The 15,956-nt window shown below is 58.0% G+C and overlaps 2 protein-coding genes across 3 annotated transcripts; both read right to left on the bottom strand.

The window, feature by feature from the left end:
• Positions 1-254: 254 nt before the first annotated feature.
• Positions 255-7,550, bottom strand: B4GALT2 (beta-1,4-galactosyltransferase 2). Of its 2 annotated transcripts, none has more exons than XM_058842465.1 (7): positions 7,488-7,550; positions 4,065-4,451; positions 3,470-3,705; positions 3,206-3,396; positions 2,815-2,937; positions 1,691-1,795; positions 255-1,557 (listed from the first exon to the last, which is right to left on the bottom strand). In XM_058842465.1, the coding sequence occupies exons 2-7, from the start codon at positions 4,378-4,380 to the stop codon at positions 1,407-1,409; spliced, it is 1,122 nt and encodes a 373-aa protein (XP_058698448.1). In that variant the 5' UTR covers positions 4,381-4,451; positions 7,488-7,550; the 3' UTR covers positions 255-1,406. The 2 variants fall into 2 exon arrangements, with proteins under 2 accessions (XP_058698448.1, XP_058698449.1); XM_058842466.1 differs by lacking the exon at positions 7,488-7,550 and adding an exon at positions 6,678-6,890.
• A 1,847-nt stretch (positions 7,551-9,397) lies between these two features.
• ATP6V0B (ATPase H+ transporting V0 subunit b) lies at positions 9,398-15,921 on the bottom strand. The gene is made up of 8 exons (XM_058842204.1): positions 15,766-15,921; positions 12,734-12,782; positions 12,191-12,274; positions 11,677-11,754; positions 11,036-11,105; positions 10,675-10,726; positions 10,093-10,283; positions 9,398-9,716 (listed from the first exon to the last, which is right to left on the bottom strand). The coding sequence occupies exons 1-8, from the start codon at positions 15,830-15,832 to the stop codon at positions 9,693-9,695; spliced, it is 615 nt and encodes a 204-aa protein (XP_058698187.1). The 5' UTR covers positions 15,833-15,921; the 3' UTR covers positions 9,398-9,692.
• Positions 15,922-15,956: the final 35 nt, after the last annotated feature.

The following is a 15,956-nucleotide window of genomic DNA, read 5'->3' as shown; positions in this document are numbered from 1 at the left end:
ATGTCCACGGCACAGAGAGGTCGGCTGGCTTTGCCCTGTGTACTTTGCCCTAGGTGGGCACCTTGTTAGTTCCCCTTGCATCACTGAGTGAACTGGGGGGGGGTCCCCCAAGGGTGGATAGGGTGAGGCAGGAGCTCTGCCTCCCAGCCAGCAGCTCGAGGTGGCAGACAGGACTTCCCCTCTATACTCCACACTCCCACTTCCACATCAGATAATGCTTTCTCCCACCCCCACCCACCCCCACAAAGCCTGCCAACTTTTCAAACTTTTATTAAATACAAAACCCTCGGTCTCTACGACCGAACGCTGCATTCAACGTACGCTGAAAAAAGGGTCAGACATTCAAATGTACAAAAGTCGCCAGTGCCCCCCAGCCCTGGCGAGCTGCCCTGCTCCCAACCCCACTGCTCCCAGCCCCCCATGGAGCGTCAGGGGTGCTGGGGCTCCCAGTCCCATGGAGGGACACAGGGCTCCCACCCTGCATGGTCCCAGCCTCTCCTGCCTGCAGCCCCCCTGACCCTGGCCTGGAAGGGGGAAGGCAGACAAGAGGAGACCTCAAGGGGAAGATTCCCTCCCTGCAAGAGGGGGGCTGCACTAGCCCCCACCAAGAGGGGCTGGGGGGTTCAAATGAGCCCTATTTCCCCCACCAAAGGGGGGAGGGCAGGTGAGGGCAGGCGCAGGCAGGGGCTGCACACACACACAGCACCTGCCTTTGGGGAAGGGGGATGGGACACAGCTGCCATCCCCCCAGCCCTGGGGATACTGAGGCACAGCGAGGGGCGTTCGCTAATCAGAGGTCTCTGTTTGGCAGAGCTGAGACAGGGCCCGGCTCTAAGCACCAGACTAAAGCAGAGGAAGACAGCAAGCCACGTCTGTGTGCCCAGCAGCATGGGCAGTGCCTGGCCAGGGCAGCAACCTTGCCCTGATCCTGCCTGTCTGGGGGCCCCAGGCTGCTCCCATCCCCAGCTGGGGCAGCAGTGGCTCCAGCGCTAGTAAAAGGGGAAGCCTGCACCCCACTTCTCACAGCGCTGGTGGGGACCCTCCAGCTCTCACAGAGCAGCGGGATTTCACCCTCCCCACCCAGGGTGCAGGCAGGAGCTGGCATGGACTGGGGGCTTCTTGCCAAGCCTGGGGTTGCCCCCTCCCTCTGTGCCAGGAGCTGCTCGCAGGGCAGCCAGGCTCATCCACCAACACACCACGTATGGGGCAGGGGTCCTGCAAACGCACTCGTGGGGATGGGGGAGACGGAGAAATCCTGGGGACCAAAGGGCCGGCTGGGGGGCAGCCGTCTCCAGAAGGCAGCAGAGTAGGCAGAAAACATCCCTGTCCAGTCCTGGCTCTTGAGCTGGGGCAAAACCTGCTATGCCCAGCCAGCCTAGGCACAGGGGTTCCCGGTTACAGGAGCACTAGCCGCGGGCCAGGCGGGGCGGTGGCCTGCCGATCTCCACCGTGATGTTGGTGTACATGGGCTGGCGGGAGATCTCCACCAGCCGGTACTGCAGCGAGCTGATCCCATCCCGCTTCATCGTCATTTTGGTGTTCTGGATCTTGGTGAATCTGGTGGAAGGAAGAGTGGGATGAGGATGGAGGGATGTTTTGCTGTAGTGCCAGCAGTGCTGGATCTCTATAGGGGTGAGCAGCCAAGTGATCGCCCAGCGTCCCAACTGCCCCAGCCCTGTGGCTCACTCACCTCTGCGGGTTAGGCTCGTTGTGTTTGTCGCGTTCATGCTTAATCATGCGGTACCTCCCAATGCGGATGTCGGGCCTCGACACCTTCATGCCATTCAGGGAGATGCTGGGGACCATGAGCAGGGTGGGATCAGTGTGTGGGCACCAGGGTGGGACATTCCCCAGCCCAGAGACCTCCACGGTCAGACCCCAGGCAAAATAAACCTGTCCTTGGTTAAACAAAGCTGTGCCAAGCCAAGATGAGCAAAGCCAAGCCCAACCCAGGCCAGTGTCATGACCTAGAGTGCCACATACCCCATGGCAGTGTGCCCAAATTGCCACTCCCATCCAGGGACCGGCAGCTGCATTCAGCCTGTGCTGCACAGAGCACATCCATGTGCAGCCATCCATCCCCCCCCTCCCTCCTTCCCTCTGTGGCCCCTGCCCTTTACATTCCCTGAATGCCGCTGCCTAGCCCTTCCTTTGGAGCCCTTCCCTCAGATCAAGGACTGCCTGAAGTTCTTCCAGAGCTCTACACACTTCTTGTCCTGCACCCTGAGCCCACCTTGTGTGGAAATCACAACTGTGCCACGTGCCCAGGGCTTCCACAAGGATGTTTTGCTCATCTGGCCATTACAGGCTAGTTACACCCCACTGGCTGCACACTGCTTCCCTGGGCAGCACCATGGGGAACTGGGCTTTGCTCAGCACGCAGCCATACTGCTGCCTGCCAGCTGCTGGCAGGAATGACTGCGTGGCTGCTGCATGGCCACCACTGAAATGCTTCCAAGTTTTCAATCTCAGCCCTGGACACATCCAAGTCTAGCACCCCAGCCCCTGTATGGAGCAGAGCCCACAGGCACACCACCCTGCGGGTGTAGCGCACACTGTGCTGGCACACCTTCAGGCTTCAGCCACAAGGGAGGCAGAGGGATGTCCTGCAGCACCCTGGGAAAGGCCAGTTCCATCCATGAGGGTCATCAGCCCTGAAGCTGGAGTGTAATTCAGTCCCTCCCTGACATGTGGCACAGCCTGTGCACATCCCCCACAAAACCGGGAACACCATCACAGTGGTGCTAATTCAGTGCTCAGTGGGGAGCCTGGTACACCCCAACCAGTCAGTGCAAACGAGGGATTAGGACCTACCGATTAAAGATGTCATCATCCTCTCCTCCCCAGCCCCAGTACTCATTGGGAAAGCCATTGATCTTCAGGAACTGGGACTTGCTCAGTCCAGAGACACCACCAAAGTAGCCGGCATAGGGAAGCCTGCAGTTGACAGCAAATGGGTTAGCCCCAGGAACAGGCAAAGATGGAGGTGAGCCCCATGGAGACACCCAAGTACAAGGACTGACCCTTTCCTGTGTCACTCTCCTACCTAGGGCTTTGTGCCCTCTCCCATCTCAGGTCTACAATTTGAGCCATTGACCTCATGCCTGCCCCAGGTGACAATTGAGGATGGTTGCCCTTATGCCATCCCAGAGAGATATTCCAGCCCTACTTGGGCAGAAACACCCCAACTCCCCAGGACACCCACCTGAATCCAAACTTGTCCATGCCAACAGCAAAGTGCCGTGGCTGCTCATAGCAGCGATAGAGGTTGCGATCGTCCATGGGGATGAGGTCCACATCGCTGAAAATGAAGCAGTCATACTCCTCGTCGTCCTTGAGTGCCTCCATGAATCCCACGTTGAGCAGTTTGGCCCGGTTGAAGGTGTCTTCACCGAACTGCAGAACAAAGCTCAGCAATGCCCGCTTGTCCATCCCAGCCCCGCCACCCCCTTGCCCCTGCTCCCCTCACCTGGTTGATGATGTAGATACCATAAGCCACCTTCTGTCGGCGCAGGATGGGGTGCAGGTAGTGCAGCCAGTACTTGAGGTGGTGCTCACGGTGCCGGAAGGGGATGAGGATGGCCACTTTCTGCCGGGGTAGGCAGTCGGGGGGGGTGTACTTGCCGCCCTGGCGCACATCAGGGTTCTCCCGCTGCACTCGCTCCATGCTCATGGGAGAGCTGAACTCGATGAGCAGGCGCCCAACTGTGAGAGGGAGGGCAGGGCGATGCCCACAGGACAGGACATGGTCAGGGTCATGGTCACCTGCTGCTCCTGCCCGGACTGGTAAAGCAAACAGCAAGGGGGACCTGCAAGGGGGACCGGCACTGCCAAGGGCAGAGAGTGCCCAAAAACTTTCCTGAACAGGGACAGAGAGACTGGGCTAACAAAACCTGAAACCAGCTATCCTGATACAGTTCCAGGCTGGGTTTTTTCTGCTATTTCACAGGGAAGCCATGCCCAGGGCCCAGGGAATAAGGATGTCAGTCATGAGCACCCACCTTAGCCCCATGTTCAGAGTCAGAGCCCAAATTCATCCCCAACGCTCACCCAGCATGTCTCACCTAAGCCAGGAGGTATCTCCTGGCAGGGCTGCAAGGGCTTCTCAGTGGCAGACTGGTTGGTGCTGGGCTTGGTGCTGGGGGATGGGGCCTCAGCACCAGCTGGCCCGTAGCTGGGAACGGTGCCGTTGGGGCGGGATGAGTTGGAGAAGGGGTGGGTGCGCGAGGCGTTCCTGGCGTTGAAACGGCTGAAGAAGTCCAGGTGCTGCGCGTAGACGTCAAAATAGAGGATCATGATGATAACAAAGTGGAGCAGGCAGAGCAGCAGCACGGCCTTGCAAATCCTTTCCAGGGTCACCCCCAAGAGCAGCCTGGTCATCTTCTGGGCACGGGCAGGCGGACATGTGCGCTTGGCGGGGCAGGGGGGCGGCTCCAGCCACGGTCCTGATCCTGCCAAGACACCTCATGCTCAGGACACCACGAGCCTGTGCTCCCAACCCATCCCAAATGACACTGGGACAGCAGGAGCAGCACAGGCCTGATGCAGACATGAAGGGCTTGTAGACTGGTATGCCAGAGAACACCCCAGGGGGAATGCTGCACCTGGATCCCTGCTCTGAAGGCACAACCATGAAGATAACAGAGTTCCTCAGCCCCACATAGCAAGTCCCCTTCTTGCTTTCCTAGGCTGAGACCAGAACAGGACAGACCCACTCCCCTTTTTCCCACCCAGAGAGATGATTTGGACACCTCCAGACATGCGACAAAGAGCCTCCATGGAGGCTGGATCCTTGACGAAGGATACGCTCTCCAGAAACATGGCCAGGCTGGGATGTCCCAAGGGCACCACAGGTGTCCTCACCAGCCACTCCTTTCTCAGGCACTTCACTTCCCTGTTCCCCATCCTGCTCCCTCCCCACAGAGCTACACCCCAGCAGCAGCACCAAAGCGGGGTGGCAATGAGAGTCACGCCGGCAGGGGCCCTCCTTGAGGCACCTACCGGGTCAGCAGCTGCACAGCAGACATGGAGCCAAGCCAAGCTGAGCAGGACATCCCAGCCCCTGAGTCAGTTCCCCGCCTCATCCAGGGAGGTCTGGCTTACGGCCAGCGGTGCAGATCCTCTCCCCTCCTCCTGATGGTGAGGCCTCCTGGGACACTGGACTGCTGGAAGTCAGGGTCCCTTTATCTCCCTCCCACATGACACCTGGAGCTGGGCCAGAGCCCTGCCAGGAAGCCAGCTGGGAGAGTCACTAGAGGGTCCCAGACAAGTCAAACCATCCGGCCTTTCCCAGCCCTGCCAACGCCAGGGCTCAGGCCACAGCACAGCCATGCACCCCAGTTCCTGCCCTGATCCCTGCCCTGGTAGTCCCTGCTTTCAGGGAAGCTGCTAGGACATGGCACAGCAACCACAAGGGACAGGCACTGGGGCTCACAAAGCCCTGAGGACCTGCAGCAGGACCCCCAGAAGGAGTGCAGGTAGCACCCAACAGTGCTGGCAACCAGTCACTGGCAGCTGCCAGCCCTGTCCAGTGGAGACCCCCAGGGCACAGAGTTGGCAGTGATGGCCTCACTGGATGGGAATGGGGATCAGAGCCGAGGTGTGAATCAGGATCCTTCACCCCACCGTGTTCTGGGGTGTCCTCTCACAGTTGCAGGACTGACCCTGGCAGGCAGACCCTGGCACCCATCACAGGTAGGGAGGTGCTAGAAAGGGCTCTGAGCCAAACAACCCAACTATGTCCACCTTCTCTCTGCAGGATGCAGAGCAGTATCCCTGTGGATAGGGGTGTCCTGGCACGTGTCAACAGCCCAAACCCACATCTAGTTTTTTTTCTAGAAAGTAGCTCTCTGAAGAAAAGCTGGCCTTGCTGTTATTGCTCAAACTTTCCCCCTTGACAGTGCCTTGTCACCCTGCACAGACTGTGACACAGAGACCTGCCTGCCCCAGCACCTGCCAGAAACCCTCCCCAAAAACCTGTGCAGTATATGGAGTGGTGGTACCTCAACAGCCAGACAGGGATGCAACAGGGAAAAATCAGAGCTGGTTTTAGGGGTGCTTTGGCAGAATGCTCCACGAGGTAAGTAAAGAGTGATGCTCAGCAAGAACAAAAGCAAAGCAGTCCATCAAGCAGCAGCCACAGGACACCACGAACATGAGTGGGCTTAAACTGCTAAGGAGGGGGTTATGAAATATGATGTCATCTCCCCCCACCGCAAGATCTGTGCAGGGTGTGAGAGGCCAAAAGCAACCTGGGGTTGGGGAGCTGGTCCCCAGGGTTTCAAGCCAGTGCAGGATGTGCCACGGGGCTGGTGATGCTCGTTTTGGAGGGATGCTCAACCCCGTGGACTTAATCCTTCTTCCCACAAGACATCCCCAGGGCTGGGAGAAGGGAGGCACGGTGGAAGCCGGTGGTCCCGATGCCCTAAAGGTGGCCACCTCCCGGCCGAAAGTGGGGCGAAGGACCGCATTCAGCAAAACTAACACTCCCCCGCCCCCTAATTTTTCTCAGTCCCCGACACATGCAAAAACTTATTTAAAAAACGAGAAATAACCTCAAAATTAGGCTTTTTCCCGAGCTGGAGCGGTGCCGCCCCCGAGTGACCGGGATCGCATCCCCCGGGTCGCATCCCGGGCCTCCCCCGCCCGGCCAGGCCTGCCCGCGCCGCTCCACTCACCGCGGCCTCGGGGCTGCCGCGCCGCCCCGGCGCCGGTCAGCGGCCCCCGCCGCCGCCTCCTTCTCTTCCTCTTCCTCCTCTTCCTCCTCCAGCCCCGGCCGCCGGCCCGCGGGCTCCCATGCCCGGGGCTGCGGGGGGCCCAGCCGGCCGGGCCGCCGCACCGCCGAGAGCCGCAGGGAGACGGGGCCGCGCCCGCACGCCGGCTCCGCCCGCCGCCGCCGCACCGGGCGGGGCCGCCGCCGCCGCCCGCCCCGGAGCTGAGGGGCCGGGAGGGAAGTCCCGCAGGCACCGGAGCCCACGGACGAGGATGGTAGGGATGCAGACACACCCCGGGGTGTGCGATGCCTCCGGCTCCACCACGGAATGCTCACCGCTCGGCCCTAGGCACGGCACCAGGGGCCCTCCAAGCACCTCCGGGACACAGGGACACGGTGTCCCGGCCTTTCTTCGTTCCCGTGCTCCTTGTTGCCTGAAGGCAGCGCTTCCACGGACCCACCTGCGGCCACTCCCATGCTCCCGGCCGTTGGTGCGGGCTCAGCGTCCGTTGCAACCTATTCGTGGCTCCTTCCCCCCCCACCCTATGTTTCACTGCTAGGAAACACTGGGAATCTCGCTCTCCTTACCACAATGGCATCACTGAAAGATCTTGGTTTGGTGCAACTGCAAGTTTGGCCCACCATAAGTAGTTTTTGCACTGTCTGCAGCCTTTCCCTTCCTGCCACCCCCTGAGCTCCCTTCCCCAGCATTTGTATCTGTTTAGAGCGACCCTGTTCCCTGAGGCCTCTCCTCCTCCCATGCCTGGCTGCTCACCCAAGCGAGGGCTCTCCAGCTCCCTTCAGAAGCTCCCTTCAGCAGACAACCCTTCCGAAGAGAACTGAATGGCAGCCACCCAGCCCCGCCCTGCTCCACCCCTGCAAACAAGCCCCAACTGAAAGCAGTCCAACTTCTGCCTCCAGCTCTTGGTTTGGCTCCTCAGCAGGTGGCATTTTCCTCAATACCTACACATAGTTACCAAAATATCTTTCAACTCCCGCTGCTGATGCTCCTAGATGAGACAAGGTGTAAGATCCTGGAGCCTTGTTTAAGCTTTTTTTCTCTGCTTGAGCAGCAGGTGTTTAGTCCAAGTCCTGGAACAGAAGCATGCACACCTAGAACAAGGTGAGCACAGGGCGTGCTCACCTTATCACTGCTGGCTATGGTAGGTGGGCTGTGGGCCACCCTGAGAGTAGTCCTGATGGCTCTCATATCCTTATAAGGGGCCTGTGGGTAAGTCTGGAGCCCATTGTCCTGCCAAAGCTGTGACATACAGAAGCAGGATTGGGAGAGTGGGAAAGCATTTCACAGAGACATATTTATGACGGCTGATACATTTCTATCTGGGCAGGGCAGAGCAAGGCCCATCCCTAAAAAGCAAGTGCGTGAGTCTTTCAAGACAGCTGCTAACCAGGAAGATGATTAACCCAAAAAGCAGTTTCTCTAACACCAGCACAGCCTCTCCAACCCCAGGCATCTCCTTTCGGAGCTTGGTGTGGGTCTGATGAAATGGCTCTGCAGCTCTCACACAGGACAGGCAAAAGTCTGCCCACACCTGACAGACACTCTCTTCCAAGCAGGCAGAACCCAGTTTGCCACTGCACAGGTCTCACATTGCTCCTGTGACATCCTCCAGCCCCAAGGGACAGCTAGCACAGCTAGCAGGGCCGGTGGCTTGGTTTTTCCCCCACCCAGGGCACCCAGGACTGAAATATACTGCAGTCCCAAAACTCACAGGACAGCGCAAAACAGAGGCAGGAGAACAGCAGATCTCAGAGGGGTCATGCAGAGGCAGCTGCCCTAGTTCAAGGGCAAGAATCAGCAGGCTCCAGCCTGTGGTGTCCATGTGGGAAGAGAGAAGAGCAGCTCTAAAAGAGTGCATCTGCTCTGACACAGCACTGGAAGATCAGTGGTTTCTCCATGCAGGTATACTGGTAGAAGAACAGGATGAGGCCCTGTGCTGGATGCAGCAGAAGCAGCAGCCTCCAGGCTCTCTGCAAAGCACATGCAGTAGGACTTTGTTCTTCCCTTCCCCCAAGCAGCAGAGGAGCTGCAGGTCCAGCTGTCTACAGCCAGCTTCCCCACACTGTTCAGCACAGCCAGGGACTGGGAACAGAGCCAGCACAAAGCATCCCCACCCCTGGGACCTCTGCCAGGGCCCCCTGGACAGAGGGGCACTGCAGACTGGAGAGCCCCAGCACGCAGCCAACAGTCACACCATGGCCTTGCTGGGTGGAGGACATCCTTTGAAGGGGGAAAAGTTTCACTTGTCTGTTCTTCTGGTGCTCCCCAGCTGCACAATGGGGCTACGCACACTGTGTACACCTGCGCTACACTAAACTACCCCAATGGCAGCTCAAAGGCACAAAGCAGCTTGTTTAGCTCATGCTGGGCTGCTAGGAGCCTGGCAGAGGCAACTCAGAGCTGCCTGCTGCCTGTTCCAACAGCCTTGTACCTGCTCCAGGCAGCAAGGCACAGCTCTGTGTTCCCACAGCCCAAACAGGGTGGCTCTTGCAGCCTGAGAAAGCGACAGAATTAACCCCACACAGGTATGACACCACCAGGCTCCTGGAACAGGACAGGGATTTTGCCAGAGGCACAGAGAAGAATCTCTGAGCACTGGGGCAGCCCAAACCAGCACTTGCTCTCTGCAAACCTCCTTAGCATGCACAGGGAGGAGAAAGAGCTGGACAAGAACCATATTTATTTCACTGACACAGAATTGCACTGATGGTCGATTCTACACACCAGGGATGGGCAGCAGCAGGGCCCCACAGGCTGGGCCAGGCTGCTGGGGGCAGAATTCACACAGAGAAATTTGTTTCTTCCAAGGTGCCGATTGATCTGCAGGACGGGGCTCTACGCAGTCAGGCTCCTGCTCCTGATGCCAGCAATCTCCCACCCCAATCAAGTATACAAACATTAAATAAGTATATACAGAACCTCTTGGGGTGGGCTGGAACAGGCTGAGTGCAAGAGGGTTCAGCCCATTTTTACTCTGGATGTCTAGAAAGAAAGAAGAGAGGTTAGGTTGTGGCACATAAACCCCAGCTCAGCACCCCAGGTCCACCCAAGCACCCCAGGACCATCCAGAAGCTGCAGACAGCTTATCAGTCCCACTGGTAACACATGAGCATCACATGAGGAGCACTCAAGGTGACACACTCGGTGACACAGGGGCCATCAGAAGGGTTCACAATGTTGCAAACAGGCACAGTATGCTGTGGGAAGAGCTGTGCCACCCCAAACCTTGTAAGCAGCCTCCCCATCCCAATGCAGAAGATTGTGCTGAAACCCAGGGGTGTCTCCCTGGGGCTGGAGAGCATCCAGGGTGACAGCACCTTGTGCTCACATAGGCCTGGTGGCCTCAGGAAACAGGTACCTGCAGGATAGCAACGATGACCCCAAACAGCCCTATGGCACTGCCAAAGATTTCCACAATCAGGATCTTGACGAAGAGGCTGGCATTCTGGGCATCAGCCAGGGCAGCCCCGCTGCCCACGATGCCCACACAGACCCCACAGAAGAGATTGCATAAACCCACGGTCAGACCAGCTCCAAACATGGAGAAACCTGTGAGAGAGGAATGCTGCGAGAGAAGGGTGTAACCTCCTTCCACCTGCACCCAGGACATGCTGCAGAAGCTCTCCCTCGAGGTGCCAGAAGACCTGGAGGTGCCAAGCCCCAGCAACACCCTGTTTGAGGAGCAGGAATGTTCTGAGGTGTGCCTCAGCTCCTGCAGTGCCAGGCCACTGCTCCACCCAGAGGAGGAGCAGTGCTGCTGCTGGGCAGCACAGCCCGCTGGGTGCAGGAGGACCTCGAGAAGGTAAGTAAAATGCTGCCTTTTGGCAGAAGAGTCACATGTCCTTCAGACACCAGCAGCAGACCATGGGTAGATCAGAAGGTGTGGGTCAGGGTGTGGCAGTGCCCACAGTGACAGCACCAGGGACCCAGCAGTCTTTACCTGCGTGGTAGTTCCTGGCTCCAATCTCTTCTGGGGTGACTCCGTTGAAAGGCTGAAAAGAGAAAGCACAGGACCTGGGTTAGTGACAAGTCTGTGGTGTCTGGAAAAGGTACAGCATGAGGCAGCCACATTTTGGCCAGAGCCGGTCCCTGACTCCACGTCAGGCTGGCTTCATGGCGTCTGCCTTGTGTGTGCTCTCCCAGCGCTCTCTTTATCACAGGCAAGGATCACTACACAGATCACCAGTCCAGGGGTTCCCAAAGGCACAACAGGGCTACTCCCTCACAACACTGGCCCGTGACCAGCTGCCCATGCCCACCATGGCCGCAGGGGTGGCATGGCAGCCCAGGTGCTCCCATACCTCAGCCATGTTACTGATGACTATTGCCATGATGATCCCGTAGATGGCCACGGCCTCGCAGAAAATGATGCTGTGGGAGAAAGGCAAAGCCTGAGCGCAGCGTCTCAGTCAGTCTGACCAGTGTGCCAGGGGAAAGACCCCACCCCAAGGAACCCCTAACACTTTATGCCCAGCCAGCCAGACTCCTCCACAGCCATATGGGAAGCTACCCACTACTTTCCTTTTAAACTAGGGGGAGCTGCCAAGCACAAAGGCTGGTTCTGCCGTGGCGCCTGAGTAAGCTGCAAGGACCCTATTGGAAACAGGCCTAGGAAGTCCTGCCCTTCACCAGCCTGTTTCTGCTCCTTGTGGAAGGGCTGTGCAAGGAGAACCTTTGCCTAGGCATGATGTGTGATCTCAGGGTGTTTGTTTTGAACACACTGGGCTCATTCACAGCATGATATCACACAGTGACCCTTCAAAGGGGCACTCTGGCTCCTTTAAGGCTCTTTGTTTTGAAAGCAAACAGCATCAGCAGCTCAGCAAAGAACAATCTGCCAGCAGCACCCAGCTAGAGGGCACACAGAAGCCTCTTCACTGGGTGGGTTGTGACCTGCCCCACTCAGATGCAGCACAAGAACTAACCCCAGGTTTGTGCTTACCTCACCAGATTCTTTGTTTTGATCCGCGGGGCTTTGACTCCACCACCAATGATACTGGAGCCTGTGATGTAAATCCCCCTGTAGTAGACAAGGGTGGTTGGTGGAAGGTCTGGCATTCACAGAATTCTATACAAAAACCAGGATCTTTCAGCTGAGCAAAGAATCTGGCATGCAGCTGGGGGACACTGAGCACTCAGCCCGGCCACTCCTGAGGTGTGAGTGGCCCCAGGCTGCTTCACCTCCACCAGCAGAACTGCTGGGGCACGAGAGCCACCACTGGACAGCCTGGGCTCAGGGGTACAGCTTCCAGAGACTTCCCTGTCTTGCCACTGCTGCCTGTGGGCTGGTCCATCCAGACTCCCCACTAGCCCAGCAATTCAGCCCCACTGCTGTGCTGACCCACAGCCCTACAAGTACACATTGTTCTACCCTGCTCTGCTGTGGAGAACTGCAGTGTATACACAGCTACCAAGGTGGGACACCAGGAGAATGCTGAAGAGTCAGTCCCACTCACCAGGCAGCTCCTACCACAGACAGGGAGATGGCCAAGCCAATGCCCAGGTTGGACCACATGTAGGGTGAGGTCTCTGTCAGAAACCTGGAGAGGAAGAAATGTCCTAAGTAAGCACAGAGGCTGAGGCCCCACAGTCATGCCACACAGCCTACCCCAAAACAGGTACCCCTTCACCAAATTATGAAGCCCAAGATGGGTTGGCAGCCAGATAGCGGGACACGAGAACCTCTCTCTGCCAACCAGAAACACAGGATGGAGCAAGATCTTCCTCCCAAACCCTAACTGTGAAGCAGAAGCCCAGGCTCGGACATGTGGAGGGCAGAGCAGCAATAGCTGCACCAGGACCTTGTATGGAGCTAGTAACAGGAACACATGGGCTGCATCCATCCCACCTCCCGGGGAGCAGAGGCCCTGCTCACTGTAGCTCCTGTTCTCCTGTGATGTAGTGACCGCTGCCCATCACTCAAAAGCAAGTGCTGCTCCTGGGAGGCACTGCCAGCACAGACCTGTTTACAGGGATGTCTGTGTTTACAGGGAACTCACCAAGCCACATCGAAGCGGAAGCCCAGGTCAAATATTGTGTAGCAGATCCCTGGAAAGCAAGAACAAGATGGAAACTTCCAGGGAGGCACCAGCTGGATCCAACACTGCTGGTTCCTCCCCAGCCTGTGAAGCCCCAAGGCAAAGGCCCAGAAGCACAGTACAGCATGAAGGAGGGTTACTGGGAAGACTGGCTCAGGCATGCAGAGCTGTGGGACAGGTGTCCCCTCCAAATCCTACCCCTGTGATCCCAACACTTCCACATCAGCACAGGACAGACAGCCTGGGCCTGCAATACTATCAGACCCCATCCCAGTCCTGCACCAGAAGATGATCACAGTTGTCACACCCATTTTCTATTCCCTAAGACCATGCTGAGCTACCTGGGTCTCCAGGGCAATCCACAGAGCCCTGTGCCCTGGCATGGTCCCCACCATGGCTCTCCAATGGCTCAGCCCTGTTGGAAAGCCACAGCTCCAGGGGACGAGCTGTGAGCTCTTCCCTGCCACAGGAGGGACAAGAGGAGCAAGACTGTGCCCTGAGTGACCATCACATGCTGCTACATCACCATCCCATCAGCATCTGTGTTGCTTCCCAGGAGCCCATCAACATGAGAAGCTCCAGCTTTCCTCCAACACCTTCTTTCCAAGGCTGTGGGTTCAAGACATGACTGTTTTCCTCAGCATTTCCCCTAGAGTAATTTCTAGATAAATTTATACTCCAACACAGGTGGGAGACACCAAAGCACTGCCCTGAGAAACTCAGAAAAGCCCTTCCTTTCCAAGGAAGTGTTCATCTCCCACCAGGGGCCACAGCCAAGAGTCACATCCCTGCACAGCTCAGGCACATGCAGAGGTGCTTGCACTCTGCCTTACTCTGAGCTCCTGAGTGGGAAACATGGCTGCAGACCAGAAGGAACACTTGCTCTTTGCTGGAAAAGGGAGGGTGACCCAGCCCTGAGGAACAGATAAGCACAAGCATCGTGGCACTGTGTGCTCCATGCCAGACTGAGAGGGTGAAGGGACAGCTGTAGCGTATCTGACTGTAACCAGTCAGTGTGACGCTGATCCTGCCTACGGTTGGGAAAAGAGGAAATGGGAGACTTCTGAAACGCTCAAATGCAGCAAAGAGGTCACTGCACGTGTCCCACCGATCCCTTCCACCCCAGAGCAGCAGCCTGGAAGTAGGGGGTGATGGCAATGTGCCCAGCAGAAATATGGGGGCAGGACTATACCCCCCAGGTTGGAGAAGCCCTTTCCTGAGCACAGCCAAGGCCTGCAGGACATTTCATCCCACTGGAAGTCCTGAGCACCGCAGACCCCTTGCAGCAGGGATATCCCCATTATTCTTGTGTGCTCACCCCTCCATGTACAGGTCAGGTCTTAGCACCTCACGCTCGGGGGAGCACACAAGCACTGTCAGGCAAGCCAGTGAGCCCCATAATGGGAAGTGGTAACACTGGTCACTCTTTCTGCCACAGATTTGGGGTGGCCCCCTCCCCTGTAGTGACACACAAGAATGAAGAATGGTGCCACCACAGCCAGGGAACACAGAGGAAAGCCACAGCCCACCCTGCATGTCTGGCAACTTTCAAAGATGATCCCTAGTGCTGGGCCCAGCCAGTCTTTTACTTGTGTTTTGGCTTTGCTGCTTGGCTGTCAGAACAGGAACTGAACCCAGCCAGCCTCAGCTGCCTCCACTCCCCAGAAGTGGTAAAAAAGAGCTACAACCAGCTCAGGGCAGATCCTCAGGGCACCTTTCATCTCTTCAAGAGCAGGTGTAACCTTAGATTCATATGCAAAAGAAACAGGGTAAAGGACACTCTCCTGTGAGCTCTGACTTGCAGGCCTGCAGCCAGGACAGAAGATAGGGCAGCAGAACTGGAGGATCAAATCAGGGTACTTAGGACAAAGACAGAAAACAAAAAGAGCCACTGCTGCAACACTGCATGGAGCAAGACCCCTTCATGCTCATGGTCTTCCTCAAAAAGGGACTGCAGCAGGGCAGGGGAAGCTAGGAGCAGCTGGGTTCAGCTCAGCAAGATTTTCCGACAGTCTCATGTTCACAGGGTGAATCTGCACTGGTGTGAGCTACATGATTCAGAGAGCCCAGCAGGCAGCCCTAGGCCCATGCTGGCTTCACCAGGCCCTGGAAACACGAGGGAGTGAGACACCCTTCACTTCAGACTCATTCTCTCCCTTCACACAAACACTGAAGAAAGGGACAAGATTTCCCCTGCCTCTGCCTGGTTTGTGGCCACTTCATTCTGTGCTAAGAGAAAATAACCAGCAGTCCCAGCACAAAATCTACCTGCTGGCCCTAGGGCACTAAATCCATCCTCCAAAAGCCCAACACCTTCAGCAGCAGAGCATGGGCTGCCATGAGCTCCAGCACGGCCGGGCAGCAGCTCCACGATCATCCAAACTTGCATGTTCTCTCATGCTGCCACAGCTTGGCAAAGCACGGAGATCTCTCCACCCGAGAGACATCAACCATCACAGTCTGAAGGAACAGGCTCCTCCTGCCTTTACCCCCCCCAATCTACCAAATCCAAACACGACCCCTGTCTGGCACCAGCACCTTTCTGCTCTCGCACACACGGACAAGCAAATCAACTGCTCAAGCCAGGCAGGCTCAGAGCGCTGAAAGCTGCACATCCAACAGCGACTGGGAGTTACACGGCAGCGCTGGGGGCTCCGAGGGAGCAGCTACAAGCCCCGAGGGGCGATGCCCGGGCTGGGGAGCCCCACAGCAGCACCGCCGGTCGTGCCGCAGACCACAGACCAGCCCTGGGGAGTACCGCGGCCAGCGGGGGCCTGACAACGCTGCACCCCTCAACACCCGCCTTCCTTTTCCACTCCAAAGCAACCCTCCCGGCCGCTCTGCAGCACAGGAGCAGCCAGCACGGGCACAGGCAGGAACCGCAGCCTCCCCTCCGGCCCGGAGACCCCTTCGGCCCCACGGCTCAGCCCCGTACCGCGGCCCCCTGACCCCCTCCTCCGCGGCCCCGAGCCCTCCCCCGCCCCGGCGCTGACCGACGCCAAGCAGCGTGGTCCAGAAGGCGAGGCCGAGCCCCGAGTAGAGCAGGGCGAGCCCCGTCATGGCGGCGGCGACGGCGGCACCGGGCGGCGGGAGCGGATCGGGCCGGGTCACCTGACCCGCGCGCGGCACGTGACCGGAACTGCAGCGCCCGGCCGGAAGTAGCGGAACTCCACCGCTGCCACCG

This window comes from Poecile atricapillus, chromosome 7 (assembly GCF_030490865.1).
Source record: "Poecile atricapillus isolate bPoeAtr1 chromosome 7, bPoeAtr1.hap1, whole genome shotgun sequence".
Taxonomy (NCBI): domain Eukaryota; kingdom Metazoa; phylum Chordata; class Aves; order Passeriformes; family Paridae; genus Poecile; species Poecile atricapillus.
Note: the sequence above shows the minus strand (reverse complement) of the source record. Positions and strands in the feature narration are given on the sequence as shown.